Source organism: Cynocephalus volans, chromosome X, assembly GCF_027409185.1.
Source record: "Cynocephalus volans isolate mCynVol1 chromosome X, mCynVol1.pri, whole genome shotgun sequence".
In the NCBI taxonomy this organism is placed as follows: domain Eukaryota; kingdom Metazoa; phylum Chordata; class Mammalia; order Dermoptera; family Cynocephalidae; genus Cynocephalus; species Cynocephalus volans.
This window is the reverse complement of record NC_084478.1, coordinates 150858292-150876280: the sequence shown is the minus strand read 5'-3', so window position 1 is coordinate 150876280 and position 17989 is coordinate 150858292. Positions and strand designations below refer to the sequence as shown.

General features: G+C 36.3%; 1 protein-coding gene across 1 annotated transcript; it reads left to right on the top strand.

Moving 5' to 3' along the window:
* Positions 1-266: 266 nt before the first annotated feature.
* Positions 267-9967, top strand: MMGT1 (membrane magnesium transporter 1). The gene is made up of 4 exons (XM_063083493.1): positions 267-412; positions 2734-2786; positions 4808-4911; positions 6701-9967. The coding sequence occupies exons 1-4, from the start codon at positions 334-336 to the stop codon at positions 6858-6860; spliced, it is 396 nt and encodes a 131-aa protein (XP_062939563.1). The 5' UTR covers positions 267-333; the 3' UTR covers positions 6861-9967.
* Positions 9968-17989: the final 8022 nt, after the last annotated feature.

The window sequence follows — 17989 nt, the reverse complement described above, 5'->3', positions numbered from 1 at the left end:
TCCCCGCGGCCCGCGCTCACTCGCTGGCGCCCTTCCTCTTCGCTTCCCCATTGGGCCACTTTCCCCTCCTCTTTTAAGCCCTCCGCGCAGCTCCGCCCCTTCCAGAGAGGCCGCGCCGCGCAGGCTCCTAGGCTCCTGCGGACCTCCTGTATCCCCTTCTTCCCGCGTTCCTGTTTCCGCTTTCTGACAGCTGTCTGGTTCTTCCGCCACTGAGGCACTTCGCGCATACGGCTTCAGTGACGTCATCTTTCTGCGCCGTGCGGACACCCGCCGGTGGAAGGAGGAAAGGCTTCGCCGCCCTTCGCTTTGTTGGGCTGCTACTCTCTCAAAGTCATGGCGCCGTCTCTATGGAAGGGTCTGGTGGGCATCGGCCTCTTTGCACTAGCCCACGCCGCTTTTTCCGCTGCGCAGCGTAAGTGCCTGGGGACAGGGACCGCTCTCATGTGGGACCCTGGGGACGGTGTGTGGGCGCACTCCTAAGGGACTGCAGACCTTACAGTTTGGAGTGACTAAAAAAGCAGTGCGGGGGTCCCCGGTGGAAGGTTTGGAGTTTGAAAAGAGCGGGATACCTGAAATTGCAGGAAGGTTGGAAGGGGATGCCCGGGAGAGGGTTCAGAGCGGGTGTCAGTCCGGGAATCCAGAACGAGCGATGTGAGATCCAGCATGGGGCAGATGAGGCAGAGTATGGGATTGAAGACTCTAGATGCTCTTGGTTACAGGACAGCTAGGTGGACAACATCTCGGGCACTACTGGGCTGTCAAGGCAGAGACTGACAAGTTAAGTGACCGATTGCCTCAGGGAGGCACTGTGGGACAGGGGAAAGAGCACTGAACTAGGAGTCTGAAGGGCTGGTTGTTGAAAACTTGCTTAACCGCTGAATGTGTGACCTTGGACGAAAGATAGGCGCTATACTGCATTATACAATTCATTCTTGGATCACTGGTTGGAATTGCCCTAGGCTTGAGTGCTAGAGGTACGGTGATGCCCTGAGGGAGTTCAAAGTCTAGTGGAGAAACAAGTGGATCAAGAAATAATCAGAATAAAGTGATATAGATGTCCTAAAAGGATGTAAGGATGCATGAAGGTGGCGGCAGTCATTCTGGGGGGAGTTGGGAGGTAAGGAAAGTATCCTAAAGCTTTGCTGCTCAAAGTGTGGCCAACAGACCAGCGTCACCTGGGAGCTTATTAGGAGACATTCAGGCCCCACCCCAGATCTGTTGAATCAGAATCTGCGTCTTAATAAGATCCCCAGGTGATTTGTATACACATTAGCATGAGAATCACTGTTCTGGAGGAGATTAGGATACACTGGAGTACTCCTGTCATTTTTTACAATAACCTTCGGCTGTAAAATTGTACAGTCATAGAGCAAGGAGGGCCCTTGTAGATAACTGAAGTCCAATCCTTTCATTTTAACAGATGGGGAAATGCCTGGTTAAAGGTAGCATTAGAGTCAGATTAGGCTTCATGCAAACAAGGAAGCTAGCTGGGAATTGAATAGACACTAAGAAGTTAGTCAAAATCTATTTTTGGTATTGTTTTAATTTTTCTTTTACATCTGTCCTTATGAAAAACCCTGTGAGTTAAAACTTAAGAAATGTCTCTAGACACATTCTGTTTTAAGGAAGAGTCAATATGCGTTCACTCAAAATAATTTGGGTTTTTAGTCCAAAGTACTTTTAAGTAGGGATTGTCCTAGGTTCATCTAGAATTAGGACTTTGTATTTTTATGCTTCAAGTAATGAGAATGCCTTGTGGATTTGTCATGGCAGCGAGACCTCTTTATAATGCTCATGTTGGGAAGAGACTGATATTTACCTTTGAGACTAATTGTGCCATCTCACACTGTGACAGCAGATAGGATACTATGGTGCTGGGAGGTGCTCATCTTTGCTGTAATGAACTTTGTAATAGCAGAGCACCAATCTCATGTACTGAATCTAGTTTAATCCTCACATTATTCCTGTTTTGCAGTTGCAACAACTCAGGCAACGAAAAGATAGGTACTGTATTTCTTTCATTGTAAGACACACTCCCCCTCTCACTCCCACATTTTAACACTCTAAAATTGAGATACATGTTACAGTCGCTGAGGGTGTCTTAAATTGAGTGAGATACAGCAACAGCCAAAGAGCTGTTACTATGATCCAGGCTTATCAGCTTCCAAATCCTGATCCTTTTCGTTTTTTGCCTGCTGCCTCCTGAGGTTAATGCAGCAACAGAAATAAATAGTAGAGGCAGAAATTGATGTCCTGGGATTGCTATTCCACCACTGCCCCGCATATTCTCAGGAGAAACATTTCCATACCAATATTAGGTTGTCCATACTGTGACAGTGGTGCTATTTCAGAGTTGACATTTTCGTAGAACTCATTATTCTTAAATAATTGTGATTTCTTTGACCAGTTAGTGAAAGAAAGAGTTCATTTAAAAGGCTTCTAGTTTTTCTGTAGTAATGAAAGAAACATTATGCTTAGGTATTTCTGCCTCATACTTGCTCACTTATCCCTCTTAACATGTTTTATAAGGTGACAAAACAGGTCATAATGAAAATAAGATACTTTATTAAGACAAGACTGATTGCCTTAAAAGATAGGGTTTTTTGAGGAATCCAGGATTAGCTTTACTTTATGTAGCATATGTCAGCCACTTCTTTGGTATATTGGTTTGCTTGCATTTTAAGAAAGAAAAATGGGCTACGATTTCCTTAATGGTATGCTTCTGGTTTATAGATCGTTCTTATATGCGATTAACAGAAAAGGAAGATGAATCACTGCCAATAGATGTAAGTTGGTCATTTATATTCCATTAAAATATATTTTTTAAATTAGCTATATAACATTATCATTTTTTTTTACTGGCTTTTATTCTCTTAAAATTTTCCAGACATGAAATAACATCTGTTTTCTACTTCTCATCTCTCATTATAACTCATAGATTTGGAAGTTTTAAGAGTGCTCCGTTTGGTTTCCAGAACTGTAGTTGAAATAATCTTTGTAGAAGTTGCTTTGCCAGTAGTATGAGATGGACTTTAAAAGTTGATTATTTGGCTTTAGTTTTTAGAAAAGTTTCTTTTTATATAAAGTTTTAAAACAAGCAAAGCTAACAATACATTGCTTAGGGATGCACACAGGTGGTGAAACTAAAGAAAAACAGGAAAGTGTTTTTAATTTTAAGCTAAAATGATATGTATGATATATATTCCAGCTTCACTCATAATTTTTGTCTTTACCGGATTTGAAATTACAAAAGTAGTAAGCTCTTTGTAACAGAGTCAAACAGTAAGTGTGAAAATTAAAACTGACTGTATATAATTAGCAACAGTAACAACACAAAAAACTGACCCCATTCCTAATTCCATTTCTACTTCTAACAGTTTGAAGTAGATCAGTAGTTCACTCTTCTTCCTATGCATAAATAACATTACCTTTTTTATGTATTATTTTATCTAATCAAAACAGTTTTTTTTTTTCCTTTAAAAAGACTTTATTTTCATGGTTACTCATAGACATACCACATTCTTGTTAACAGTGCCTATGATTGCATTGTGTGAAACAAATCTTGGTACACTGGTGGTGGGAATGTAAACCGATATTACATATGACATTAGGTTTTAATTTAGACAGAATAATAGCTTGTGTCTAATTTTGACTTTAGTTATCTATAATTAAGGATATAGTAGATGTGGCTATTAAGTCATCCTATCACCTTTGCTTTGTGGTGGCTACAAACACGCACTCATTTATATCTATTTTAAATAACTTTTATTTTCAAATTGGAAAATTTGAAGAATACAGAAAATTACAATCAAGAGAATATGTGTGTAATTCCATGTTGGTTAATATCATTCAACATTTCTGCTTGCACAATCTCTTTGGAAAGCAGTTTAGTATTACCTAATAAAGTTGAACATGTGTATACTCTGCACTCAGTGTTTCCATTCCTGTGTACCAGGACACATACACAAGAATATTCATGTTGACATTGTAAAAATAGCAAACAGGAAACAACCAGCATATCTAATAAACTGTGAAGTGGATAAATCATGGTATTTTCATATACTAAAATACAAAACATAATGAAAATAAATGGACTGCAACTACATACTACAGCAGGGATGACTCTTACAATGTCAAGCGAGGAAAGCTAGACAGAAAAGAGCACATTTGTGTCTATTTAAATAAAGTTCCAAATGGGCAAAAGTAAGCAATACATGTTTTTGAGATACGTAGCCGGTAACATGATCAGGAAAAGCAAGGAACTGATTAATACACAATTCAGGACAATTGTTAATTTTGGGAGGGAGGGTAAACAATATAGTCAGAGAGGGACATGTGGGACTTGAAAGGTACTGGGAATGTTCTATTTCTTAAGCTGGGTAGTGGGTAAGTTGTGTTCTCTTTATTGCTTTTCTTTATATTGTACACATGCTTTATGTACTCTATGTATATTTAACAATAATACATTAAAAATTCTCAGTTGCTCTTGGAAGCAGGTAATATTTGATAATTGAGTCCTGAGTGGCTCAGTACCATTCAGTACTATTCAATACTCAGTGATTTTGCTTATTTGAGCATGTCACTAAATTCATTTATTGAAGCATCAGAAGTATTTTTATGGCCAAGCCACAGAATTTATAGATCTTATTGTGTCTGAATCCAAATCATTTCAAGTCAGAATCGACTCCTTGATGAGTGGCACTGAGAGGACTACCTGTTAGAGGCTATAAAGAGGTAGAGAGAAGATTGTAAATGTTTATAATAATACTTGTGTGTTATTTAGTAATTTCAATCTTTATACTCACAGATAGTTCTTCAGACACTTCTGGCCTTTGCAGTTACCTGTTATGGTATAGTTCATATTGCAGGGGAGTTTAAAGACATGGATGCCACTTCAGAACTAAAAAATAAGTAAGTCTTTCCCTTTTCATAGGCATTTAATTTCATAGGATTTGCTTTATTTATGTAATTTACAACATATGTTTTCTGTACATAAAAGTTGGTTTGTTTTTACATTTTGATTATGAAGTTTGAGTAATGAGGTAAAAATATTGAGGCAGTGTTTGATATGATAGGAAAAATGGAAGTTGAATGTCAGAATATTGACATTTTTTTAGAATAAGATGTGCCTATTAATTGCTTCAGATTATTGGTTGGTTGGCTGGCTGGATGGAAATAGATATATAGAAAGATAATCCCTTAGAAATTTTAACGAAGCTCCCTCCCTCACCTTTCCCTCCTTTCTCTCCCTCTCTCTTCTTTCCTTAATCCCTGCCTTTCTCCTTTTCTCCCTTCCTTTCTTCCCCTTTTTATCCTCTTGTCCCAGCTTAGTTTTTGGAAGAATAAGGGGTTTTCTGTTTTTCTCTCTCACTTGAACCTAGTCTGTGATATAATCTCTGCCTTCAGGCCCTTTTCTGTCCCTGGATTAGAGTATATATATTTGCTATTCTGCTTTATTTTTTCTCCTATACTTATTCTATATTATTTTCTTTTTTCTAAACTGTTTTCATGAGCTTTGTTTTCTTCCCCGTCTCCCCCAATATTTTTGCTTTCCTAAAATCATCCTTTAGCTTTGTTCAGTTCCATCTCTGGACCTAACCCACCTCCTTCCTGATCCTGGAATTGATAACCCTTCATAATATTTTCATAGGATTTATATAGTAAACATTTATGTGTTAGAGGACCCCCCCCTCCACCTTTTACTTTTACTTCCTTATTTACATTTTAAATAGTCACATATCAGGTCTCCTGTTTTGTATGGGAGTATGCTTGGATGGGCTAACTTTGAGATTTGAGTTTTTATCAAGTTAGGGTTTCTTCTGTTCTTTCCAGGAAAATAATATTTATTTATTTATTTATTTATTTAATTAATTATTTTTAAAAGATGACCGGTAAGGGGATCTTAACCCTTGACTTGGTGTTGTCAGCACCACGCTCAGCCAGTGAGTGAACCGGCCATCCCTGTATGGGATCTGAACCCGGGGCCTTGGTGTTATCAGCACCACACTCTCCCGAGTGAGCCACAGGCCGGCCCCAGGAAAATAATATTTAAAAACAAACACTGAAGGTCATACACTGAGGTATTTGTGAGCTTTTTTAGACTATATGTATTTCACTGGAAAAGAAGAAAGAATACTCCACTATCACCACTGCTCTTACAAATAGTCTACCAAGAATCACATGCAAAGGGACAGGAAAGAAAGAAAACAGAATGGCTTTAAGTAGGTGGTAGCAAAATATATGAGTTTGGATGACAGCAGTGCCAAAAGGTATTTTTTGTTGTACTTGAAAGATTCTTGGAAAACAGACCTCTGAAATGATCGTATGGCTTGAATAGCGAGGGCCAAATGAGAATAATCAAAGGTACAGTCTATGTAGTGGTTTTGAAAGACTATTTGGCATGAGCTACTGTTTTATTTACAGAGGTGATTAAAGTTGAGGTAGTATTTGTGTTATTATTCATAGACATCCTGGAAAGAATGCTAGATAAAAAAGAAATTTGAGGGCTTTATGCTGCTTTTCCAGGTTTCTTATTTTTTGTTTTGTATAGGAATAAAATGTCATTTACAGTCTGATGTCATGGCTTTATACTTAGTTAAAAATGTAACCTACAGCAAATTCATAATTCATTAGAAGCCTGTTTATTCTCAAATAGGCTTTTATAAAGGTTTATCTAAAATTGATGCTTTTTTCGTTTAAGGACATTTGATACATTAAGGAATCACCCATCCTTTTATGTATTTAACCATCGTGGTCGTGTACTGTTCCGGCCTTCGGATACAACCAGTTCTTCAAACCAAGATGCATTGTCCTCTAACACATCATTGAAGTTACGAAAACTCGAATCACTGCGTCGTTAACATTTTTACAAATTATAGCAATAGGACAGGACACAGAGCTGAAATATTGAATTTGGGGTATAAAACACTCCCCCCCATCAGTACTTATATATTGATCTTTCAGGACTAATTTTAAAAAACCCATAGCACTTATTTGTACACTGTTAATCAAGTCATTAAGCAGTATAAGTTATCTGTGAAATGAGTCTTTGATCTTTCTTGTAATGAATTTTTCTTTCATTTGAAACAAATTCATGTCTTTTGTAAAAGTCACTGTTTTGAAAACATTGAAAAATGTTGGAGTTTTTAGCGATTATTTATTTTCTTAGATTTCTTTTGCACTACAGTTTTTAGGATCCTTATTATTATTATTTTAAAGATGACTGGTAAGGGGATCTTAACCCTTGACTTGGTGTTGTCAGCACCACGCTCACCCAGTGAGCTAACCAGCCATCCCTATATGGGATCCGAACCCGGGGCCTTGGTGTTATCAGCACCACACTCTTCCGAGTGAGCCACGGGCCAGCCCCTTTAGGATCCTTTTAGAAATACTGTGTGACTACTGCATTTTGCAGCATGATTTACAGTAAAATGGTCTTCAGTTCTTAACAAATGGACTTCCCTAATGAGACCAAAATGGTGACTTAGTTTTTCTTGTGCCCCTAAAAAGTGGCTCTGCTTCAGCAGATACTTGTCAGTTTTTAATTTATCCATGACTTCTCAACCCACCCTGCTCCCAAATACCTTCTGACATCAGCTGTCTTGTTTTATCACTTCTCTGAGGTTCTGTGTGCAGAATTTCTTTGTCATAACAAATAGGTTTAACAAGCTCAGCTTGTTGTAAAGCTACCTGTGTTCTCTTTGTTTATCTGTAAAAATTTCCCCTAATTGATTATGTAGTCTAAGAATAGTTAAGATAGACCAAAAAAGATCATTTGTGATTTCATTGTCCTGCCCGTGTAGAAGAATAGTAATCATGGAGGAAAACTAGTTACTTGTCATTACCCAGTTTAACTTAATCAAAGTCTCAGTTTATTTCATATTAAACTAAAGAATTAGTGAAAATAAAGGAAACTTTTCATCTGAAGTCAGACTTCAAAGGAATTGGGCCAAATATGTTCTAAATATTTGGAACTGATATCTTTATTAGAAAATTAAGGTCATTTAAGAAATTGTTTTGTAGCTTCTGATTTATAGCAGGCTTAGAGTTTTCCATCTTCATATGTTGCTGAAGGTAAGGATGAGGATACAGAGATGAATTTTTTTTAGAAACAGAAGTTTTACTTTTAGGAAAATTTGGCTAGCTCTTTGAGCTAGAAAGCTGCAGGAAGCTAAGCATTTCTCTGTAGAGAACATTGCTTTTATTGAATTGTACAGTTATAAAAGCATTGCTTTTGTTGAATTGTATAGGTGTAAAGGGAATAACTGTATGCAAGTTCAAAAAGGAATTACTTTAGGCAAGAGTCATAAGACGCCCTTAAACTTGATGGCATTTTTTCCATTAGAAATGAACCTCAGCTGATAACACACAGCCTCAAAGCATGAGATTATTTTGTCATTGGGTTTTTATTGTTGTTTTTTAGTTTAGTTTTGTTTTGCCAACCCAGTTTGTTTGTGGAACACTGACTTTGCTCTGTAATGAGAACAAAGTTAGAAATCTGCTGATTACCTGAGATAATTTAGAATTCAATTAAAAATGTGAAATAAGGTATAAAAGTGATGAAAATTAAATTTAAATAGTGTTTAAGAAACAACTTCCTTATATCAGACTTGTCTAACATTTCCTCAGATATGACTTGATTTGGGAGAACCTCTTGTTTTCTTCTCTTTTGGGGCTTTCTTTTCTAATATATTTTTGTAATAATGTCATTGAGATATAATTCACATACCTTATAATTCACCCATTTAAAGGGTACAATTCAGTGATTTTTAATATATTCATAAAGTTGTACAACCATGATCATAATCAAGTTTAGAACATTTGATTACCCCCAAAAGAATCATGTACTCTTTAGCAGTCACCTCTCATTTTCTCCCTATGCCCCTCAGCCCTAGGCAACCACTGATCTACTTCCATCTTTATAGATTTACCTATTCTGGTCACTTAATAGAAATTGATTCATATAATATCTGGTCTTTTGTGACTGGCTTCCCAAATATGTTTTTATGTGGAGTGAGAAAATCTTCTCATCTTGAGAACTTTTATTGCTATGAAAGGAAGTGGTTAGTAAAATCAGTCCTTAAGGAGGGAGGGCCAGATACCTTACAGGTGTCGCAGTTAATCTTACACTGAATAGTTTTTCCTCACAGCCAAGCATTCATGATGTACCACTACTTAGAATATTTTGGCTAGTCTCTGGAATGGATATTGGAATCTTTGCCTGCCCAGTCAGGAAAGTCCTGCTAAAAATGATGCCAAATAATTTGGCAGATAATTGACATAGCAGTTTTCAGGTGTGTCTACCTTTGCTAGCAGCTTGTATATCTCAGGCCAGGTGAGCTCCCCAGATTTCTTTTTTAAATCACTTCAATGAATTTCTGCTGTCTTTTCAAGTATTTACCATAGGACTAAAGATGATTTGCGTGCATTACAATACTGCTAAATGTACTAAGTACAGAATTTTATTTACAATACTGTGAGACAGTACATTACTGCCTAGGGTAGTTCAAAAAGATAGTGATGTGAGCTAGTTAAGCCTGTAGTTGACTGTGATTTCAGTGACATTCAGAAGTGTGTACCAATCAGAGTTCTCTACAATATAGGAAGACTCACTTCTTAATAAACAGGGAACTAGCTGAATACTATGGGCTAATGGCCCAGTTGCAGAAAATACAGATTCTGTGAATTGGAGACTATTATGCTCTGTAAATCCCTAATGCTAGTTACCTAAGCGCTGTGGCTTACTTTTGAGTGGCATGACAGCATCTTTCTGGTTGTATGTGACCTGTTTCCATGATGTATTGAGTACTGTTGTTTGTTGTGAGCATCAATGCCTATAACACCAAGATAAACACATTATTTTTGGATATGTTTTCTCTCTTTAAATGATGTTGCCCTGTCCAATAAATAAATAATTCTCTCACCCTGTTTTTGGTAGTGTTTTATTTTTATTTTATTTTTTTACTTTTAACCTTATTTCTTCTCTGTTCTCAGAAAAATGTAAGAGCTATTTTTTTATGACTGTATATTTTTTGGTGTGATACTGTTTTACTAAATTCAATGGGTACTTTAATTGTACATATAAAGTCTTATTTCAATTTTATGTTTTTTTAATATTCAAAATGTATGCTGTCATTTATATTTATAAATCATCAAATGCCCTTTGGGGTATAAGCATTGGTCCTTGAGCAACAGTGTCTAATCATTCCATCACAAGTATGTTATATATCCAAACTGCCATTATAAAATGTCACTTTATACTTAACAGGAAATCATTATGATTAAATTATCGGGGCAAATCTACAGGTTAATGAAAATCTAAGGGGAAGTTCTAGTTCGCAAAACTTGGCACTTAGTTACAGTATTTTGAAACATAATGCCATCAGCATTTAAATCTACTGAGGAATATCTCAAAATAATCTGCTAATCAAGTGTTCTTTAAAAAGTGGGAAAAAGGAAAGAATATAAACACATGTCAAAAAGATCAGATGGTATAGTAAGGCATAAAATTAAACCTTGCCTCCTTCCCTCCTACCGAAATACTTCTCTCCAAAGGTAGCGAGTTTTGTGTCTCATATGCATATACTTACAGGAAAGATATGTTTTATTTATTTATTTATTTATTTTTAAAAAGAAGACCGGTAAAGGGATCTTAACCCGTGACTTGGTGTTGTCAGCACCATGCTCACCCAGTGAGCTAACCGGCCATCCCTATATGGGATCCGAACCCGTGGCCTTGGTGTTATCAGCACCACACTCTCCCAAGTGAGCCACAGGCCGGCCCGAAAGATATGTTTTATTACCAGAATATATATACTTTAAAAAATTTCGCATTAATGAAGTAGGACTATATACACTCCTGTACCTTGCTTTTTTTGCTGCTTGTGTTTTACAAGGTCTTTCTGTAGTAATACATACAGAAATACCTTGTTCTTTTTAATGACTGGTATTCCAATGTATGAGTGTTTTATAAATGTTCAAACATTGATGGGCTTTTAGGTTGTTTCCAGTATGTCATCAAATCATATTGCAGTGAACGTACCTGTACATATAATGAGATTATATCTACAGGGTTAATTCCTAGCAAGAGAGTTGCTTGATCAAAGGGTACTTTTCATTTCCACTCTAGTAGTTACTGCCAAATTGTTCTCCAGAAGGTAGTGAGTTTTGTGTCTCATATGCATATACTTACAGGAAAATATACTTACAGTATACTTCCATGTATAATGTATGAAAGTGATTATTTACTAGACCCATGCCAATACTGGGTACTAATCTATTTAAGTTTGAACATCTGAAAGTGAATGAATGGTATCTTGTGTTTTAATGAAGGATATGGAACACATTTTTTTAATTTATTTTTTTAATTGAAGCATACTTGATTATACATATTTTGGGGGTACAATGTTCACTATCAGTATTTGTGTACAATATGTGATGATCAAATAAACATTAGCATGTTCATTATTACAGATCGTAATTATTTTTTGTTTCCCTTACCCAATTTTCCTAACCTTTCCCACCTCTGGTAACCATAAGTCTCTTCTCTCCTTCTGCAAGTTCAGTTCTGGTCTCTCTTTTCCTTCCTTCCTTCTTTTCCTTCTCTCCTTTTTAATTCCCATTTATGAGTGAGGACATGTGGTATTTTTCTGTGCCTGGCTTATTTCACTAAACACAATTTTCTCTAACCTCATCCATGTTGTTGCAAATGGCAGAATTTCATTCTTTTTTATGGCTGAGTAGTATTCCATTGTGTATATATACCACATTTTTCTTATCCAGTCATTTGTCGATGGAAATTTAGAGTGGTTCCATACCTTGGCTATTGTAAATAGAGCTGCAATGACCATGAGAGTGCAGGTATCCCTTCAACATGATGATTTCCATTCCTTGGAATATATACCCAGTAGTGGGATTGCTGGATCATATGGTAGTTCTATCTGTAGTTGTCTGAGAAACTTCCATACTGTTTTCCATAATGGCTGTACTATTTTACAGTCCCACCAACAGTGTAGAAGCCTTCATCTTTCTCCACATCCTCAGCAGTATTTGTTATTCTCAGTCTTGTTAATACCGGCCAATCTAACGAGTGAGATGATATCTCGGTGTGGTTTTGATTTTCATTTCCCTGATGCTGAGTGATGTTGAGCATTCTTTTCATGTGTCTGATGGCCATTTGTATATCTTCTGTTGAGAAATGCCTACTCAGCTCCTTTGCCCATTTTTTAATTAGATTTTTTTTTTAATACCATGAAGGTGTTTGAGTTCCTAGCATATCCTGGATATTAATCCATGTTCAGATGTATAGTTTACAAATATTTTCTCCCATTCTGTAGGTTGTCTTTTCACTCTGTTGATTATTTCCTTTGCTGTATAAAAGCTTTTTAGTTTAATATAATTCTATTTGTTTATTTTTTTCTTTTGTTGCCTGTGCTTTTGAGATCTTATTCATAAAGTCTTTCCCCTGAAAGTGTTTCCCTTTTGTTTTCTTTTAGGAGTTTTATGGTTTCAGGTCTTATACTTAAGTCTTTAATCCAATTTGAGTTGATTTTGGTAAATGGCAAGAGGTACAGGTCTAGTTTCATTATTCTGCATATGGATGTCCAATTTACCCAGCACCATGTATTGAAGAGGCAGTCTTTTCCCCAATGTATGTTGTTACTGTTTTTGTCAAAGATCAGTTGGCTGTGAGTATATGGTTTGATTTCTAGGCTCTCTGTTCTGTTCCATTGGTCTGAGTGTGTTTTTATGTCAGTACTGTGCTGTTTTGGTTACTAAAGCTTTGTTGTATAATTTGGAGTCAGATGGTGTTATGCCTCTGGCTTTATTTTATTTTATTTTGCACAGGATTGATTTGGCTATTTGGGGTCTTTTGTTTTTCCATATGAATATTAGGATTATTTTTTCTGTTTCTGTGCAGAATGTCATTGATATTTTAATGCGGATTATATTTATCCTGTAGATCACTTGGGTAGTACGGACATTTTCACAATGTTAATTCTTTCAATCCAAGAGCATGGAATGTCTTTCCACCTTTTTGTATCCTGTTTAATTTCCTTCAGTAGTGATTTGTAGTTCTTACTGTAGAGCTCTTTCACCTTCTTGGTTAAATTGATTCCTAGGTGGTCTATATTTTTGGTGACTATTGTAAATGGACTTGTTTTCTTGATTTCTTTTTCTGCTAGTTCATTTTTGGAATATAAAAATGCTACTGATTTTTGGGTGTTGATTTTATATTCTGCAATATTACTGAAATTGTTTGTCAGCTCTAGGAGTTTATTGGTAGAGTCTTTAGATTTTTCTATACATAGGATTATGTCATCTGCAAAGAAAGACAAGACTTTGTCTTTTCCAATCTGGATGCCCTTTCTTTCTCTTGCCTGATTGCTCTGGCTAGTACTTCCAATACTATGTTAAAAGGAGTGGTGAGAGTGGACTTCCTTGTCTTGTTCCTGTTCTTAAGGGAAAAGCTTTCAGCTATTCAGGATGATATTAGTGAAGGGCTTGTCATAGATGGCTTTTACTGTGTTGAGATACTTTACTTCTATGCCTAATTTGCTAAGAGCCTTTATCATGAATGGATGCTGAATTTTGTCAAATGTTTTTTTCTACATCTATTGAAGTAATCATATGGTTTTTGTCCTTGATTTGGTATATGTGGTGTATCACATTTATTGACTCGTGTATCTTGAACTATCCTTCCTTCCCTGGCATGAATCCCACTTGATCATGGTGTATATTCTTTTTGATGTGTTGCTGTATTCTGAATGCTAATATTTTGTTAAGGACTTTTGTGTCTATGTTCATCAGAGATATTGGCCTATAATTTTTTTTATTGTTATATCTTTGTCTGGTTTGGGTATCAGGGTGAGGCCGGCCTCATAGAATGAGTTTGGGAGAGTGGCCTCTGTTTTAGATTTTTGGAAAAGTTTGAAGAGAATTGGTATTAATTACTTTTTAAAGGTTTGGTAGAATTATGCAGTAAAGCCATCCAGTGCTGGGATTTTCTTTGTTGGGAGACTGCTATTTGCTGCTTCAGTCTGGTTGCTTGTTATTGGACAGTCAAGTTTTCTTTTTCTTCTAGGTTCAGTCTTGGTAGTTTGTATGGGTCCAGAAATTTATCCATTTCCTCTAGGTTTTCATATTTGTTCGCATACATTGTTTATAATAGTCTCTAATGATTCTTTGTATTTCTGTGGTATTGGTTGTAATGTCTCATTTTTCATTTCTGATTTTGGTTATTTGGGTATTTCTCTCTCTCTCTCTCTCTCTCTCTCAACCTAGCTAATGGTCTATTTTGTTTCTCTTCTCAAAAAAACAAATTTTTGTTTCCTTGATCTTTTGTATCATTTTTGGGGTCTCTATTTCATTTAGTTCTGCTCTTATCTTAATTATTTATTTCCATCTACTATTTTTAAGATTGGACTGTTTTTGTTTTTCCAGGTTTTTAGTATAATGTTAGGTTGTCTATTTGAAGTCATTCTATTGTTTTGATGTGTTTATTGCAATAAACTTCCCTCTTACTACTGCTTTTTCAGTTTCCCACAGGTTTTGGTATGTTGTGTCTTTATTTTCATTAATTTCAAGAAATTTTTTTACTTCCTATTTAGTTTCTTCTTCAACCCATAGGTCATTCTGGAGCCTGTTGTTTAATTTCCATGTATTTGTATAGTTTCCAGAGTTTGCTTGTTTTTTATTTCAAGTTTGAATCCATTTTGGTCTGAAAAAATACTTGAATTGATCTCAATTTTATTAAAATTTGCTGAAACTTGATTTATGACCTAACACGTAGTCTATTCTGGAGAATACTCCATGTGCTAATGAGAAGAACGTGTATGCTGTAGTTGTTGGATGAAATGTTCTGCGGATATCTGCCATGTCCAGTTGGTCTAAAGTGTAGTTTAAATCCTGTGTTTCTCTGTTGATTTGTTGCCTAGATGACCTATCCAATGCTGAGAGTGGGGTGTTCAGGTCTCTCACTATTATTGTATTGGGGTCTCTTTCTTAAGTTCTAATAGTGTTTGTTTTATACATCTGGGTGCTCTGGTGTTGGATGCATACATATTTATGATTGTTATGTCTTCTTGCTGGAGAGATACATTTATCATTATGTAGTGGCCGTCTTTGCCACTTTTTATGGTTTTTGGTCTAAAGTCTATTTTCTCCAATCTAAGAAGAGCTAATCCTGCTCATTTTGGTTTCCACTTACGTGATATCTCTTTCCACCCCTTCACTTTTAGTCTGTGTGTGTGTCTTTACAGGTTAGGTGAGTTTCTTGAAGACAGCAGATAGTTGGGTCTGACTTTTTAATCTAATAAGTCTGTGTCTTGAGTGGGGAGTTTAATCCATTTACATTAAGGTTTGTTATTGACAGTTGTTATCTTACTCCTGTAATTTTATCACTTTTTGTTTAGATGTTTTAAGTATCTTTTGTTCCTTTCTTCCACTTTTATTATTTGTCTTTAGTGTTTGTTGGTTTTTTGAGATGGTAAGATTTAGTTTCTCTTTCTTGTTTGCATTTTTGTTTCACCAGTGGTTTTTAGTCTTTCTTATGTATTCGTGGTAGTGATTATCATTTTTTAGATTCCAGATGCAGAACTCCCTTGAGAATTTCTTGTAGAGCTGGTCATGTAGTGGTGAACTCCCACAGTTTTTGTTTGTCTGGGATACACTATTTCTCCCTTATTTCTAAAAGATAGCCTTGCTGGCTATAGTATTCTTGGCTGGCATTTTTTTTTTTTAAGTATTTTGAGTATATCATCCCATTTTCTTCTGGCCTGCAGAGTGTCTGTTGAGAAATCTGCTGTTAGTCTGGTGGGGGCTCCCTTACAGGTGACTTGACACTTTTCTCTTGCTGCTTTTGGGATTCTCTCTTTGTCTTTGAGTTTTGCAAGTTTGCTTATAATGTGTTTTTGAGAGGATCTTCTTGTATTGAATCTGTTTAGGGATCTTTGAGCTTCCTCAATCTGAAGGTCCATGTTTCTCCCTTTACCTGGGAAATTTTCTATTAATTTCATTGAATAGGTTTTCAGTGGCTTTTCATTCTCTTCCCCTACTGGAATATCCATGTTTCTTTTTTTTTGTTTGTTTCTTTTTTTTTTTTTTAAAGATGACCGGTAAGGGGATCTGAACTCTTGGCTTGGTGTTGTCAGCACCACGCTCAGCCAGTGAGCTAACCGGCCATCCTTATATAGGATCCGAACCCGTGGCCTTGATGTTATCAGCACCGCACTCTACTGAATGAGCCATGGGCCGGCCTTGGAATATCCATGTTTCTGATGTTTGTGTGCTTAAGGTTGTCTGCTAGCTCTCTTAGATTTTCTTCATTGTTAAAATTCTTTTTTCCTTTTTTTTGGTCCACCTGGGTTATTTTGAAAAGACTTCCTTCAAGATCTGAAATTCTTTCTTCTGCTGTCTGTAATCTGCTGCTTAAACTTTCAGTTGTGCTTTTTATTTTGTTGAATGAATCCCTCAGTTCCAGGAGTTCTGCTACATTTTTTTAAAGATATTATTCTCTTTGTAAATTTCCTCCTTCATATCCTTGATATTTTTTTTCTCATTTAATTGTGTTGTCTAGCTGAGTCTTATCTCTTTGAGTTTTCTTAAGATTGTTGCTCAGAATTCCTTTTCAGTCAGTTCAAGGGTTTCCTGCTCTATGGGGTCTGGTACTTGAGAATTACTGTATTCCTTTGTGGCGTCATATTTTCTTATTTATTTGTATTTATAGTATCTCTATGTTGATGTCTGTTCCTCCAGTACAACAGTTGCTTCTTCTGTTACTCTGGAGTGGGCTGTGAGGAGAGAGACTTCCTCTGCTTTTTGCAGGCTCTGCTGGTGACTCACCATGTGTCAGTGCAGTCACATGTGTGGCAGGCTGCCTGCTTGGTGTTTCAGGTTGCTACCGTTGCAGTGAGCTGTCATTGCAGTGGCAGTAACTGTGGCAGATCACCCCCATGGAAGTCATGTTTGCAGCATGTTCCTGTTGCATGTCACTCTCCTGCCTTCTGTTCAGAAGGGGGAAGGGCTGTCTGGGGGCCTCTATCTGGGTCGTAGGTTGTAGGTCACTGTCCTGCCTTCTCTTTGGGTGGTGGGGAGAGCTGTCTGGCAGCCTCTGCCTGGGTCCTGCATCATGGGTCACTGTCCTGCCTTCTCACATTTTCATGTTTATCAGTTACTAATATTTAATTTTCTGTGAACTGTGTGGTCATGGTCTGTTTTCTATTAAATGATTTGCTTTTATTGATTTGTATGAGCTTTTTGTAAGCTAAGAAAATTGGATCATTGTCATACGTTTAATAATATTGAGATTTATTTATTTCTGTAGTTTAACTTATCAGTCTTTATGGCTTCTGGGATTTTGCCTTGCTTAGAAAGCCCTTCTTTGCATTTAAGAATAAATTTAATGTATTTTTCTAGTAATGTTAAGGTTTTTTTTTTAACCTTTAAATCTTTTGATTCATTTGATTTATTAAGGTAGTTAGGAATGAGATGAGAGTTCAATATTTTCCTCTCCCAAATAACTATCTGGTTTTCTCAATGCCATTTACTGACTTTTTTCCGCACTCATTGGAAAAGCCATCCTCACTCATAGATTGAATTTCCATATATATATATTTGGATCTCTTCTGGGCTCTGCAGTCTGTTACCAAAGGTACAGTCTTTTATTTATTTTAAGTTATTATACGTTTTCATAGTTGACATTTCTAATCCATACCTCATTATTCTGTTTCGGGATTTTTTTTTCTAGTTATTCTTGCATGTTTATTTTTCCAGCTGAACTTTGGTATCATTTTGTCCAAATCTAAAATTATATTGATATTTTTCCTAAAATTGTATCTTGAAAAACTTTAAAACTACAGAAAAAATGTGAAAGAATAGTATGTTGAACACCAGTGTACTTTTTTTTTTAAAAAAAAAGATGACCGGTAAGGGGATCTCAACCCTTGGCTTGGTGTTGTCAGCACCACGCTCAGCCAGTGAGCTAACCGGC